The following is a 16,491-nucleotide window of genomic DNA, read 5'->3' on the forward strand; positions in this document are numbered from 1 at the left end:
ACATATTGATATGTGATCCGGTTAATTAATTAGATTATTATTGATGCATTGATTAAATTAAATGACATATAAGAATATTATCTCATATCAATAATAAAGATCACATCAATATATATTAAGATACCACAAGAAAATAGCTTCAGAACAATAAATCCATTTTAAAAATGTATATATTTCGGTCGAAACTAGTATCCGTGAAAATATTTCATTCCGAGATTTTGGCGTGTTTAGATGTGAATCGATGTGTTCTGTTTCGGTAAAATGCGCGCTGGTTGTTGAATACACGAAAATATTAAGTTGTCAATCGTCGTGGTCCGTTCTGTTGCGGGCTGGTCCGGAGAAGTGTGCGCTTACCTCAAGTCGATGAAAATAGATAGCTTTAGGGAACGTTCACATGATATGCGTTTAATGCGCATATTGGTAATGCGCGTTTACAAATACATACATTTTATTAAGGGTATTCACGTACTAACGCGTGTTAAACCTGAATAAAAGCCTGTATAATTCAGTCAATTTGTACTCTACGAGCTCCCTAGTGGGAAAGTTTTGGGGTAGTTCTGATTTCTATCATTAGATATGTATTTTGGGCTGCTGAATTCGAATATGAGGTTTGCGGACAAAATTTCTTAACGAAACATTAAAAAAATCGCGAAAAAAGCGAAAAATTTCTGCTTTTTTCCACTTTTTTGCTCAAATCTGGAAAACTGTTTACTTTTAGTAAATGGTCTCTAAACATAAATTAAAGTAATTAAAATTCTCTACAAACATCACTATTTACTTTTTTTTTCAGACGAACCGTTCGGTCTAAAGTGCAAGTTGAAAATTGCCAATTTTTAACGGTCTCGGCAAAACCCACTTTTTACATTACAAAACTTTATTTTTTATTAGAATGCTGTCATTTGATAAATTTCTCCTAGTTTTCTGTACAAATAATAAATGTTAGTTCATAATATGAATATGGTATGTCTCTTGTAACAGCTTCCATGAATCCATTCCATCCTAAGAAGCCGGGACGGTCTTTGCTTTTCCCTTAGAGCCACAGAAGATCAGACACAGATGGAGTTACAGTTTCAGTTGGTGTGAACATTCCCTTCGGATATGTTATCTTGATTTCTGATAAACCTTCATGTTTTGTCCTTTCAAAATGTATTAGTTGAACAGCTCCCTGACTTCCATAAACCTCAGGCGCGGGGTTAGTTTTTAACCAAGGAATGGATTGGTTAGGAGCTACTGCATGTTTTGGTACAATACAAGAAATTCCACCCATTACGTGAAAAGTGTGGTATCCGTCGATTTTATGTACGTTAAAATCAGCGTTATCGTACACCTGTTGTGTAAAGCAAGGCTGGTCAATTTTCTTCGGATTGCCTGCGATTGCTGACACTTACAGACAAGCAACGCGCTTGCTTAAAGTCTTGTAGCGGCAGTAAGGCCCAGATAATTCGTCTCACCATTCCTTGAAGGATTGGACATTTTCTCTACAAAAAGTACGGCTCAAGAAAATAGGTTGATGTAGTTTCCTCTTTGGGGTTTTGTTCATCCTATACAGAAGCTGTTTGCCTGGAAGTGTCAGCATTCGCAGGCGATCTGCAGAAAATTTACCTGCCGTGCTTTAGACAACAGGTGTACAATAACGCTGATTTTACCCTACATAAAATCGACGGATACCACACTTTTCACGTCATGGGTGGCATTTCTTGTATTGCACCAAAACATGCAGTAGCTCCTAACCAATCCATTCCTCGGGTAAAAACGAAACCCGTGCCTGAGGTTTATGGAAGTCAGGGAGCTGTTCAACTAATTCATTTTAAAAGGACAAAACATAAAGGTTTATCAGATATCAAGATAACAGACCCGAAGGAAATGTTCACACCAACTGAAACTGTGACTCCATCTGTGCCTGATCTTCTGTGGCTCTAAGGGAAAAGCAGAGACATTCCCGGCCTCTTAAGATGGAATGGATTCATGGAAGCTGTCACAAGAGACATACCAAATGAACTAACATTTATTATTTGTGCAGAAAACTAGGACAAATTTATCAAATGACAGCATTCTAATAAAAAATAAAGTTTTGGAATGTAAAAAGGGGGTTTTGCCGAGACCGTTAAAAATTGGCAACTTTCAACTTGCATTTTAGACCAAACGGTTCGTCTGAAAAAAAAAAAGTAAATAGTGATGTTTGTAGAGAATTTTACGTACTTTGATTTCTGTTAACAGACCATTTACTGGAAGTTAACAGTTTTCGAGATTTAAGCAAAAAAGCGAGAAAAAGTAGAAATTTTACGTTTTTTCGCTATTTTTTCAATGTTCCGTTACGAAATTTTGTCCGCAAACCTCAGATTCGGATTCAGCAGCCCAAAATACATATATAATGGAAGAAACTTGAACTACCCCAAAACTTTCCTAGTCAAAACACAATTTTATTGAATTAGTAGTTGTAATCGAAATCGAAAGATCGACTATTATTGATTAAATATTTACCTACTATTAGACAAATACTATATTAGACATATATTAATATGTAAATGCTTAAAAAGTATTGGGAGTATAATCAATACGTACATCAGATCCATATAAATTTCAAACAGGCTTATGATTCAATTAATCGTCCAATACTATGGAAGGTAATGGTCGAGCTGAGCGTACCCAAAAAAATACCTGCGGTAACGCAAATGTATGTAAGTAACCTTTTGCACAAGTTAGAATAGAGAGAAAATATCAAATGCTTTATTAAAAACTAAATTTATCAAAAATCAAACCAAACATAGCTGCTCGGGGAGCAAATATCGTACTCGCCTTTGCCGATGACATAGATGCAGTGGCACAATCAACATTAGAAGTTAAGAATATTTTCTCGAGTTTTGAAGAAGCTGGCTTAAACATCGGGCTAAAAATAAATGAAGACAAAACAAAATACATGTTCAAAGTAAAAAATACTTCCTATATACAGGGTGTTTCATTTGGAAACGGAAATACTTTAACGGTGAATAGAGGTCACCGAGCCAGTTCTAGATATACTACATTTTTTGCCCTGTCGACTTTTATAACCTAGTCCAGGGCGGATCTGTTTTGAGATGGACGTTGAGAGGTGACTCAAATTTTTTTGCAGAAATTGGTTGAAAATAAATCAAATAATAATATTTGAGTTATCCTCCCTCTCAAAAAGGTCCGGAACATTGTTTAAATAATCAAAATGTCAGAATATGAAGGAAAAATTCGATTTTTTTCTTCGTTTTTTGATTATAACTTTAAAAGTATTCATTTCCGAGAAAAGTTTTACTGGCATAAAAGTTGCGTATTTAAATTTCCTACAATATAAAATTGGTTAAAAATTTAAAAAATAGCCACCCTAGTTGCAAAATAGCAATAATTGCGAAAAAAACCATACAAAAACAAGTATTCGCATTTTACGTTTTTCAACCATTTATGATACACTTAGGACCTTCATATTTTACCCAGAAAAACTTTATGATACAGTAAAACAATACTGTAAATTTCTTTAAGATCGATTTAATAAATTTTGCAAAATAAATTTTGCAATCCAGCTTACGCAAAAAAAATTCATTTTTTCAAAATGTTACAGGACTGAAAATAAAGCAGATAGCAAGTTAAAAAATTTTTTGCTTATAGAAGTGTACTGTACCTTCCATTTGCAATTTTCAAAATTAAAATCGATTAATTACCACGGCGTCAGAAAATTTTTGAAATAAACAATAATTTTTGGTGCTACGCGCAGGACAGCGGTGTTCGATTCACACAAGTTGATTTCCACTAAAATTTATTCCAATCTTTATCTAATATATTATTTTATTACTCCATATTTTGTTGTATTTTAATATTTTAATTCCACAAAAATCAAACTAATTTTATTATTGTTTGTGAAATATTGTTTAAACAATTGCATATGTTTAAAAATAATAAACTTTTATTATTTAAGTTAAAATATATGAACAAAGAAAGTTTTTGCTAATAAAAGTGTTATTTCAAAGGATAGAGTATGTGTTTTTATTTTGCAATAAACAAATTTATTTATTTATATCGAAATGTAATAAAAATTAAAATGTATCAATCATTATCAAAGGTCATTGGAATGCCCAGTCAGAGCAAACTATGCGCTGTCCTGCGCGTAGCACCAATAATTAATGTTTATTTAAAAAAATTCCTGACGCCGTGGTGTTAATCGATTTTAATTTTGAAAAATTGCGAATGAAAGGTACAGTACACTTCTATAAGTAAAAAAATTTTCAACACCTCTATCTGCTTTATTTTCAGTCCTGTAACATTTTGAAAAAATGAATTTTTTTTACGAAAGCTGGATTGCAAAATTTATTTTGCAAAATCTATTGAACCGATCTTAATGAAATTTACTGTATTGTTTTACTGTATTATAAAGTTTTTCAGGGTGAAAAATGAAGGTCCAAAGTGTAGCATAAATGGTTGAAAAACGTAAAATACGAATACTTGTTTTTGTATTTTTTTTTTTCACAATTATTGCTATTTTGCAACAAGGGTGACTATTTTTTAAATTTTTAACCAATTCTATATTGTAGGAAATTTAATTACGCAACTTTTATGTTAGTACAACTTTTCTCGGAAATGAATACTTTTAAAGTTATAATTAAAAAACAAAGAAAAAAATCGAATTTTTCCTTAATTTTTTGATATTTTGATTATTTAAACAATGTTCCGGACCTTTTTGAGAGGGAGGATAACTCAAATATTATTATTTGATTTATTTTCAAGCAATTTCTGCAAAAAAATTTGAGTCACCTCTCAACGTCCAAATGTACTAATATTTTTACAGATGCGCCCTGGTCTAACCGAGTTACAGGCTGTTTTATCGATTTTGCCTATTTCTTTCCTAAGCCATAACTTAAGAATCACCCTGTATATTTTTTTGATATTTGGTACACATATGTCTTATTCAAAACCCAAACGACCGGCATACTAACTATAAGAAAAATCCAGGTCCGGATTAACAAAAAATTATAAAGTAATTGTGACCTTAAAGCAACACCCTGTATATTCAAATTTTGAAAATCTGTTTGCATATTTGAAAAGAGCACAAAAAAGTAAGTTTAATGGTTCGCTTTAATTTTTCGGCCAGACAATTTTATGGCTTTAATTTTGACATTATTTTGAATTTTATAAGAACTCTTGACATTAAAAAGCAGGTATTATTAACTTTTAGTTACAAATTATTAAAGTTAATGAATAAATACTCATTTTAAAAATAATCAATAATTATTTACCACATTGGAACGACCCAATTACTAATGACAAGAAAAATCCAGGTCCGGATTAACAAAAAAATATAAAGTAATTGTGACCTTGAACCAACTTATACTTGAACTGTATATTGAAATTTTGAAAATTTGTCAGCGCATTTTAAAAGAGCATATAAAACTGTGATTAAAGGTTCATTTTAATTTTTTCGCCGTTGATTTAATTACATCAATAATTTTGAAAGTGTATTGAAATTTTAAAAAACTCTGAGATTAAAAACCAGGTATGTATTATTAACTTTTAATAATTTGATGTTAATGAATCAATAGTCAATAGTTATTTTAAAAATACTTAATACTTAATTACTACGCTGGCTTCATGTATTCTCTGGATTTGTAGCTGTATGCACATCATTAAAAATTCGAATTGCAAGAATTTGGATATTTTAATGATTTAGTAAAGAATTAAAAAAACAGCTATATTTAATCAAAAAATATTCGTTTAAATAATTCAACAATTTAACATAAATTAAAAATATTTGAACTATAACAGTTGCTCAAAATGTCCGCCATTTTTTCGATGCATTTCCGTGCTCGTTTTAAAAGATTTCGAATGGATTTTCTAATTACATTGGGATTGTTCTTCATTTTTCTGGCAGCTTCTTGTGACCTTGACAGAATTAATCAATATGATTTCAAAATTGCCGTACCTAATTAAATTATCTGCGCAAAAATTTGACATCCACCTTTTAACGCAGTTTCTTATGCTCTTTTAAAATACGCAAACAAATTTTCAAAATTTCAATATACAGGGTGTTGTTTCAAGGTAACAATTACTTTATATTTGTTTGTTAATCCGGACCTGGATTTTTCTTGTCATTAGTAATTGGGTCGTTCCAATGTGGTAAATAAGTATTGATTATTTTTAAAATTAGTCTTTATTCATTAAATTTAATAATTTAGAACTTACAAGTTAATAATACCTGCTTTTTAATGTCAGAGTTCTTAAAAAATTCAATATAATTTCAAAATTAAAGTCAGAAAATTGTCTGGCCGAAAAATTGAAGCAAACCATTAAACTTACTTTTTTGTGCTCTTTTCAAATATGTAAACATATTTTCAAAATTTGAATATACAGGGTGTTGTTTTAAGGTCACAATTACTTTATAATTTTTTGTTAATCCGGACCTAGATTTTTCTTATGGTTAGTATGTCGGTCGTTTGGGTTCTGAATGAGACATATGTGTACCAAATATCAAAAAAATATACGGGGTGGTTCTAAAGTTATGGCTTAGGAAAGAAATGGGCAAAATCGATAAAACACCCTGTAACTCGGTTATAAAAGTCGGTAGGGCAAAAAATGTAGTATATCTAGAACCGGCTCGGTGACCTCTATTCACCATTAAAGTATTTCCGTTTCCCAATGACACACCCTGTATAAATTTTATTAAAATATTTTCTTAAAAAGGTCCAAGATGGACAAAAACTTTACATCACAGATTAACGAACGTTTTCAGTGTTAGTAGACCATCATCAGGTTAAACAAGAGGTTTCCAACCTGCGGGGCGCGCCCCCTAGGGGACGTCCTGTATCGCGCTGTTACTGTTACCGTTACCTGTATCGCCTGTACAGCATGTACATGTTACAATTGTTTGTTACTATTAGGAAATGGTAACAAAATGTCTGAAAATTAATTTAAAATTGGGGTAAATACTATTAAAAAGCAAATTTTATTATTTTTTTTTTGTACATTTTACATGATATTGTATACTATTTTGCAGCCCATTAAATAAATTATGATATCAGTTAAGTATTTATCAAATTAGATTGTTAAAAAAATTAAGGGGACGTAACAATTTTTTGTTTTTTTAAGGGGGCGCAGGTATAAAAAGGTTGGAAACCACTGGGTTAAACTCTAGATCGTTGTAGTTGAAACTAGCCACAGAAATTGGTCACATGACCTTTAAATAACAAATTTTAAGCATCATATTTGCTTAATCTGGTGCGACAACAAGTCGATTTTAGAAGATTAAAAATTTATCAAATGTGCGACTTCATCTTTTCAAGTTAGTACCGTGCACCGTTGAATACTTGTACTTCTTTTTTAAGACTTGCAGCAGGTTAGTTTTAATGTAAAGCTCATTAAAAAGACACATCGCTTACTTATAAGGTGTCACTGCAAACATATACACAGAGGGGCCAAATTATGGAATAAATTCATTTTCTCTAAAATGGACGATTTTTGAGAAAATACCGAAACAAGTCGATTTTTGTTTTTAAATTACAATTTTTTGTATATATTTCATACTAGTGACGTCATCTATCTGGGCGTGATGACGTAATCGATAATTTTTTTAAATGGGAATAGGGGTTGTGTAGTAGTTCATTTGAAAGGGTGTTCGATTCTCTATTCAATAATATAAACAATAATATCATTATTTATACAGGGTGGCCAAAAAAATTATTTTTGAAATAAATTAATTGAGGCAAAAAGAAGAATGTAGGTATATAATTTATTTAACTCAAAATATATTGTATAGTTCATTGGACTGTTACATTTAGGGTTGCATTTCCTAGAGGAGTCAATTTTATTTTTTTAATGTGTAGGGGGATTCAGTAGAAGCTTAAGTTCAAATTTTTGGGGTCTCTGCCCTTGTCCCCCGGCCGCCATCTTGGAAAAAGGGGTGCAAAGGGCCTTCACGCTGTATCTCCTAAACTAGTAACCATACAGAAAACTTAATTACACATAAAATGTAGCAAATTAAATTTTCTACAATTTTATATCTATTACTTTTTATCGTCTAGTGACCAACAAAAAAAGTTATAAACAAAAATAAGAGAAAATTTTGTAAGAAGTTTCCTTTTGGAAGGTATAACTTTTTTCTCGTTCATTTTACAATAAAATAACATCATAGCGATTTTATAGAGGATTTTTCAACGAACAATTTCCACTATAAAGTTGTTTAATTTTATTTATGTAGGTTTTACAGCGCTCCAAACTTTACCAGATTCTCGAATTCTCATAGGAATTTATTAGTTAATTTATTTATTATAATTGTAACGTTCTTATGCTATTATTAAGCTATTTTTGACCTTTTTCTCGGCCACCTTTGAGGTAGAGTCTGGAGGCGCGTTTTTTGTGTGGTACATATTCCCAATAGGCCTAATCCATGAACAATTTCTAGGCAAAATAATATTATTTATTATTATATGTTAAAAATGCTCTATCATAGATATTCATTCATCTATCATAGATCATTCTTTCATTTTTTTTTTCGATGCTCCAGGCTGCGAGTCATGATCTGAATCAGTATCCGAGATGAATTTTTGTGGTATAACGAGATTAAGAGTTGGCATCATTGTCGGTAATTCATCTACCAATTCATTTTCTTCAATAATTAATGCTGATGTGTCCACGATGTTGCTGCAACTATCACCACCACAATAGAGGTACACTGCTGAACATTTGAGGTCTGCTTTTAGACAACCACATGCGCTTCCAGTTTCCATTGCATCTGCTAAAGACGAATTTCATAAGCTCGGGGGTACTGGAGGCTTGGAAGATTTCATTGGTATCCAAAATTTTTCATGCTTTTGCCAGACCCAATTTTTTGGATCATAATTAGACCAGTAAGGATCTGTGAAAAAACGTATATTTTTGGATGTGAAAGGTGGCATTCGGATTTTTGCAGATAAAATTAGGTGACACCTTCAGTAATAATAATTGACTTATGCTCCTTCTCAAATATGCCCGGAACATTAATAAAGAAATTAAATTATTTAAGTATTTCGAAAAACGTCGATTTTTTTCTACTTTCTTTGCTTATAACTTTAAAACGATTCGTTTTGAACAAAGTCGTAGAGAAAAAAAATAAAGGTAATTGAATTTTGTATGATATAAGACTGGTCAAAAATGTCTTAACGTATTACCTTTTCTAGAATATAGCAATAAATACAAAATAAGGGGGCAAAATACGCCTGTTGTTATTCAATGTTTTTAACCACTTTGGTGTCACTTAGGACCTTAGTAATTCGCTTAGAAAATTTTTTGTAAGATACTTAAACCATGTACCAAATTTCATTAAAATCGACCTAATAGATTTTACACAATAAATTTGCAATCTAAATGTTTTTAAAAAAGTTCAATTATTTTAAAATCTTTCTGAACAAAAAGTAGACCATTTACAAGTTGTCTAATTTTTTTCCATATAAAGAGGTGCTCTACCTATCTAATACACTTTACAGAATTAAAATCGGATTATTTAAGGGGCCTCAGCAATGTTTTAAACTTACAAACAGTTTTTTGGCTTAGAAACAAATAGCTCTGTTTAATAATAAAAAAATTAATTTTTAGCAATGCAGATAATTAAAACCAGTATAATTTGACCTAAACTTTCAAATGCTGTCAGCAGAATTGCTATTTTATTTTTTAATCAAAAGTTATTCGCGTTTAAAAATTGCAATTTTTCGAATTTTTGAAAGTTCCACTGCGTTTATCTCGAAAACTATGCATCCTACGAAAAAACTTGTAACAACATTTTTTGCTTAGACTTACCCAAGAAATACAAAAAAATGTTTTATTTTGCGAAAAATCGACGTTATGTAATTCCTCAAGTTCTTTGTTTATAACAATCTTATCGACACCCGGATCAACTGTTACCTAAAAAAATCGTGTTCCACGGGTCAAAAAATACATAAAAATCTTGGGTAAGTCCATCTAAATAAAGGAGCCCGTAGCACTCCCTCCTGGCCACCGGACTAATTTGTTTATAAGCCAAAAAATTGTTTATAATTTTAGAAGATTGCTGATGCTGCTTAAACAATCCAATTTCAATTCTGTAAAGTGCATTAGATAGGTGGAGTGCTTATTTATATGTAAAAAAATTGACAAATCTTTTTATGATCTAGTTTTTGTTGTGCAAGATTTTAAAATTTTTTTATTTTTTAAAAAAAGTTTAGATTGCAAAATTATTATTCAAAATCTAGTAGGTCAATTTTAATGAAATTTGGTGTGCGGTTTTAGCACATTACAGAAATTTTCTAAGCGAGTTAGGAAGGTTCCAAGTGTAACCTAAGTGATGTAGAATGTAGAGTGATGGAGAATCATTGAATAAGGACAGGCTTGTTTTATCCCCTTATTTTATATTTATTACTATTTTGCAGCAAGGGTGATAAATTAAGACATTTTTAACTAATTGCATCTGATAGAAGATTTAATTATCTTTGTTTTATTCCTATACGACTTTGTTCCAAAATGAATCGTTTTAAAGTTATAAGCAAAAAAATTAGAAAAAAAAAGAAATTTTTTTGAAACATTTAAATATTTTATTTTTTTTATTAATGTTTCGGGCATATTTGAGAAGGAGCATAAATCAATTATTATTAACGAAGTTTTATCCCTAAGATCACCTAACTTTATCCGCAAAAATCTGAATGCCACCGCTCACATCCACCTAAAAACATATCCTTACTGGTCTAAATGTTTACCGAGCCACGACTGAATCTGGTGATATCCTCGGAATCTCTGGAAACAGGCTGCATCTTGTGTTGGAGAAAGTTAGAAGAGATTAAATGCATTTTTTGTCACTGTTTTAGCGAATCTTTTGTATCTCAGGGTTTCCAGACAAGTTTCAGTGAGTAAAGATGCCTCGACGTTCCCACTAACAAATAATTTTCCCCAAAGGTTTCTTACAAATAAAATAACCACCACTCATGATGCGCTCTTACCGAAAACACAAGATGCTTATCTAATCACAAAAATATAAATTTTACCCACAAGACTCTCAATAGTATTATCTATAAAACTCAAAATACTTTTTACAATTTTTAATACGACTGCACATGGCCAAATAGGTAGCACAACTTTAAAAATAAGTTAAGTAGAGGGGGACCGACTGCTGTGCCACCTAGGATAAATTATAATAATAAAATTAATAGCAAGCAGATATCCAGTCCGGTACAGAAGAAAAGTGACGTAACTGCAAATTTTGTCAATTCCTGTTTATTGCGCAATTAACTTCTAAAAGTCTATGTAAAGATGGTGCAAAAATACCGAACTGTAAAAATGTGCTGACCCACTATAGGGTAGTTACGTCGTTACTGAAATACGCGCTATATTAGACCTTGTTTCAGATGCATAATGGCGCAACTGTAGATAGGGTTGAAATGGGGGCGATTAAATTAAGATAATGAAATTCGAACCAATATCGATGAAAATAGCAGCCATCGTTGTCAAAAAACAAACGCCATACCGATGCTCCTGGACGATTACTCTTCATTTAGTCCCTATTTTAAATATTTAAAAATCGTTTTTTTGTCTTCTGAAAAATTTTGCATTTTGCGGTTGCGTCATTCTTCTTCTGGACCGGAGAATTTGTCCTCAAACAACTTCTACGAGCTTTTCTATATAATATGCTTAGGGTTCTTAGTTTTATAGTGGGGGGAAAGGTCAAAAATAGATTAATAATAGCATAGGAATGTTAAAATCGCAATAAATTTTATGAATAAAATAATATTAAGATATAAAAGTAAGCCTAACGTTTTGTTTTAATTGTATCCCTATGAGCATTCGAGAATCTGGTCAAGTTTGAAGCGCTGTAAAACCTAGATAACTGAATAGAATTAAACACCTTTATAGTGGAAATTGTTCGCTGAAAAATCCTCTACAAAATTGCTACAATGTTATTTTATTGTAAAATAAACTGAAAAAAAGTTATAACCTCCAAAAGGAAACTTGTTAAAGAGTGAAATTTAATAAAAAATTTTCTTCTTGGTAAAAGGTATATTAGTTTAAAAAGCCCTAAAGGGCTACAAACATATGAACAAAACGTTTTCGCTGTGTAACAAGAGCATCATCAGTGTTACAAGAACATGGTGAGCCAACCAAAAAAGACAAGGTCAAAGACTTTTAAAACAACAGACAAAAGAGTTGCCTGCCACCACTCATAACATAATGACCTAGTTACCTTTTGACCCACTTACCACGTGTGGGAGTCATATATTGCCCTAGGGCCGTATCCTTAGGAATTTTATCCATCCTTTCGATTTTTCGAAGTATTTATTTATACTAGACTTTTGTCTGTTTTTTTGGAAAGGCTTTCACCTTGTATTTTTTGGTTGGCTCACCATGTTCTTGTAACACTGATGATGCTCTTGTTACAGAGCGAAAACGTTTTGTTGATATGTTTGTAGCCCTTTAGGGCTTTTTAAACTAATATACCTTTTACCAAGAAGAAAATTTTTTATTAAATTTCACTTGTAATTAATGATATACAGCCACCTACAGGAAGTTCTTCCTTGTGGACTTGTTAAAGAATTTTTACTTATTTTTGTAAATATCTTTTTAGTTGGTCAATTGACGATAAAAGTAATAGAAACAAAATTGTAGACAATTTAATTTGCTACATTGTATGTTTTATTAGGTTTTCTGTAGGGTTGGTAGTTTACGATATATAGCGCAAAACACCTTTGCACCCCTTTTACAAGATGGCGGACGGGGGACAAGGGTGGCGACCCTAAAAACTTGAACTTAAGCTTCTACTGATCCTCTCTACACATTAAAAAATAAAATTGACTCCTTTAACAAATGCAAGGTATGGCCTAAAAAATGTAACATTTCAATGGACTACTATTCCTGTCAGAAAATAGAAAAAAAATGTTTATTTGGCAAATTAACATTGCTTTTCGCTTAAATTGCATGTTCAAATTGCCAAGAGGTAGGTGAGAGGCTGTTTTTGATTTAATTTAAGCAAAACGAAATGTTTATTTGTGAAATAAACATGTTTCTCTATTTTTTGACAGCAGTACAATGCATTTTGATTTAAATAAATTACATACATTCGACACGACCACACGACCCCTATTCCCATTTAAAAAAGTTGTCGATTACGTCATCACGCACAGATGGATCACGTCACTAGTATGAAATATAAATATGCCAAACAATTGTGATTTAAAAGTAAAAATCGACCCGTTTCTGGATTTTTCTCCAAACTCGTCCATTTTAGAGAAAATGAATTTATACCATAATTTTGCCCCTCTCTGTAGAGAAAATTTTAATAATTTTTTCATTTTGATTATAAGATGACTTATAAGGTGACTAAGCTCTTATGGTTATTAAAGAATAAAACCATATTATTGTTGTGCCTAATAGTATCATATTTTCTAAATATTTTAAATAAATTACTTATGTTTTAGGTCATATGCGTCTACAGGTCCGATGCATCTCGATTTGGACAGCCTTTATTGTGGCCTTCTCGTACATTCCCAAATCCGTGGCCGAATACAGTCTCCAAGAGATATCTTTTTGAATATTTACACCACGGTCTTAAAAATCGACCTGCGGATACTGCTTATGTTACGCAATGTATTTTAACTCCGCCTGGATGGTTTATTTTTAAACATTTATACTGTAAGTATTTTTCTGAATAAAAAGCCTAAAATATGTATACTATGCATATCATAATCAAAGCTGGACAAGTGTATTTTATCATAAAAGATTTGTAACTTATTATCTTCTTCAAGTGCCATCTCCACGTCGCGGTTCGGCAATCATCATAGCTATTCGGATTTTAGAGACGTACATCCGTACCATTCTCTCAGGCTGCGCAGCCATGATAGTCTGCGTCTCCCTATGCTTCTTTTTCATTGAATGTTTCCCTGCATAATCAAGCAAGTTGTATCTTCCTCCACGTATACCTAATATGTCCGCCACGAGATATTCTAATTTTCTTGTTTTGATGGTATTTAAGATTTCCATTTCTTTATTCATCTTTCTCAGAACCTCTTCGTTTGTGACGTGTTGAGTCCACGATATTTTCATAATTCTTCTGTACACCAAAAGCTGGAATGATTCTAGTTTTTTCATTGATGCCGCATTCAAGGTCCAAGCTTCCATTCCATAAAATATAAAGTCAAGAAAACGTAGCACCTAGCCAACCAAACTCTTAGCTCCAACTTTAAATCTATTGTGCAGAGCACTTTTCTTATTTTTATAAAATTTACTCTAACCTTTTCTATTCTGATTTTGATTTCCTGGAAGTAATCACCTGTGAAGTTTATCATTGTTTCAAGATATGCATGTTGATTTACTTGTTCCACATTGGTTCCGTTTATGAAGATATCCTCGTTATTTCTTTGAGTTTTCGATATTACCATCAATTTTGTCCTTTGTGGCGTTCATTGTTAGACCGTATTCTGGTCCAAACAAAGCTATTTTGGTCATCAGCCTCTGAAGATCCCCAATATTTTTGGCTAAGATGACAGTGTCATCCGCATAACTAATGTTGTTAATGGAAACTCCATTTACCTTTTTTTTAGCTGTTTCACCCACAAGAGGTTTTTTCAAGATCTCTTCCAAGTAGGCATTAAAAGAATTGGCGACAATACGCATCCCAGTTTCACCCCGCGTCTGATTTCAATTTACTCTGGCAAGTTTTCATTAAAACGTACTTTTGCTCGTTGCTTATAGTATAAACTAGATATAATACTGGGGTCGTTGTAGTCTATCTTCTTTGATTTCAGGACATGAATTAGTTGTTGGAGAGCAAGACTAGCATGAGCAGGATTTGGAAAGATTATTTGGATACTTAAAAATACTTAAGGAGCTTCATGTAACGTTTTATATCTTCTTCTTCTTCTTCCTTCTTGTATGTAGGCTTTAAAGCCTGTTTCTTCTTCAATATTAGCCTCCTAAATTGTTTAAGTTATCGCACCATCTTTTTCTTGGTCTGCCAATACTTGTTCGTCCATTTGGTGACTTATCTCGTGCTATTCGTACTATCCTATCCTCTGCCATTCTACTAATATGTTCCTTCCACTCCTGTTTCCGTTTTGTCACCCATCCATTTATGTCTTCTACATTGCATGATCTTCTTATGTTTTCGCTTCTCTCCCTATCCAACAGATTTTTCCCTGATATTCGTCGAAGTATTTTCGTCTCTGTTGTTTCTAGTAGTCGTCTCGTTTTAGATGTGTCAGGTCTTGTGTCCGCCGTGTATATGAATATAGGTCTAATTACTGCTTTATAGATTCTTGCTTCTGTGTCTTGTCTTAGGTGTTTGTTCTTCCAGATTGTGTCATTAAGAGATCCCGCCGCTTTACTTGCTTTTAAGCTTTGTCGCCGTACTTCCTCTTCAACATCTCCGTAACTGGTTATATCTATTCCCAGATATCTAATCCTTGCTTCCTGCTTTATTATTTTCCCATCAATTTCGATTTTACATCGTAGTGGGTATTTAGATGTTGTCGTACATTTGGTTTTTTCTGCAGATATTATTATATTGTATTTCTTGTCTGTTGTATTGAAGATGTGTGTTAATATTTGGAGATTGTCTTCTGTCTCTGCGATTAATGCGGCGTCGTCTGCATAACATAATATTTGGATTTATTTGTTCCCCATTCTGTAACTATGACCTTTACGTACTGCTTTTATTATTTGGTCCAATATTATATTAAAGAAGAGTGGGCTTAACGAGTCACCTTGTCTGACTCCGCTTTGTACTGGTATAAACTGCGTTAGTTTTCCATTTATCTTTGCCTGTATTCTATTATGAAAGTAGATGTTTTCGATGGTTTGTATAATATTGATTGGTATGTTTCTTCGACTTGGATGCGATCGAAAGCCTTTGTCAGGTCTATAAAACATAGATATGCTGGTTTATTGTACTGGCCTTTTCTGTGATTTGTCTCAGTACAAATACGGCGTCTACGCAGGATCTTCTGGATCTGAATCCTTGTAGTTCATCTGAGAAAGTTGTTAGTTTATTGATTTTGTTGGTTAGGACTTTTGTGGTTAGCTTAAGTGCGGTGTTCAGTAGATTTATACCTCTATAATTGTTGGGGTCTTCTCCGTCTCCTTTCTGGAACATTGGTGTCGTTATGGTGTTTCTATATGCGTCTGGTATCTTGCAGTGCAATATTAGTTTTTGTATAAGTTTTGTCATCTCTAGGGTTATAGTTTCTCCTCCGTATTTTAGAAGCTCGTTGGTTATTCCGTCTGGTCCTGGTACTTTCTATTTTTGAGTGAATTTATGGCCCTACTTCCTGAAAACTGATTTCTATTTCGTGTCTTAATTCAGGTAGGTTATTGTTTTGATTATTATTTTCCTTTCCTTTAAACAGTTCCGTCAAGTATCTTTCCCATTCGTTTGCTGGTATGGTATTGTATTCCTTCAATTCTGCCATTTCTTTCCGTTGGTTTCTTATCAATCTCCATGCAGTCGAACCCGCTTATTGGAATAGGCTTCGTGCCAAGCAAAAGTATTCC

At 32.4% G+C, this 16,491-nt stretch overlaps 1 protein-coding gene across 1 annotated transcript in view; it reads left to right on the top strand.

Annotated features, from left to right (window-relative positions):
• LOC114325918 (PI-PLC X domain-containing protein 3) overlaps positions 1-16,491 on the top strand; it is an 82,040-nt gene that overhangs the window by 60,446 nt on the left and 5,103 nt on the right. Inside the window, exon 4 of the mRNA XM_028274069.2 lies at positions 13,422-13,635. Within this exon, the coding sequence (XP_028129870.1) occupies positions 13,422-13,635 (214 nt within the window). The remainder of the gene's footprint in view (positions 1-13,421; positions 13,636-16,491) is intronic.

This window comes from Diabrotica virgifera, chromosome 4 (assembly GCF_917563875.1).
Source record: "Diabrotica virgifera virgifera chromosome 4, PGI_DIABVI_V3a".
Classification (NCBI taxonomy): Eukaryota; Metazoa; Arthropoda; class Insecta; order Coleoptera; family Chrysomelidae; genus Diabrotica; species Diabrotica virgifera.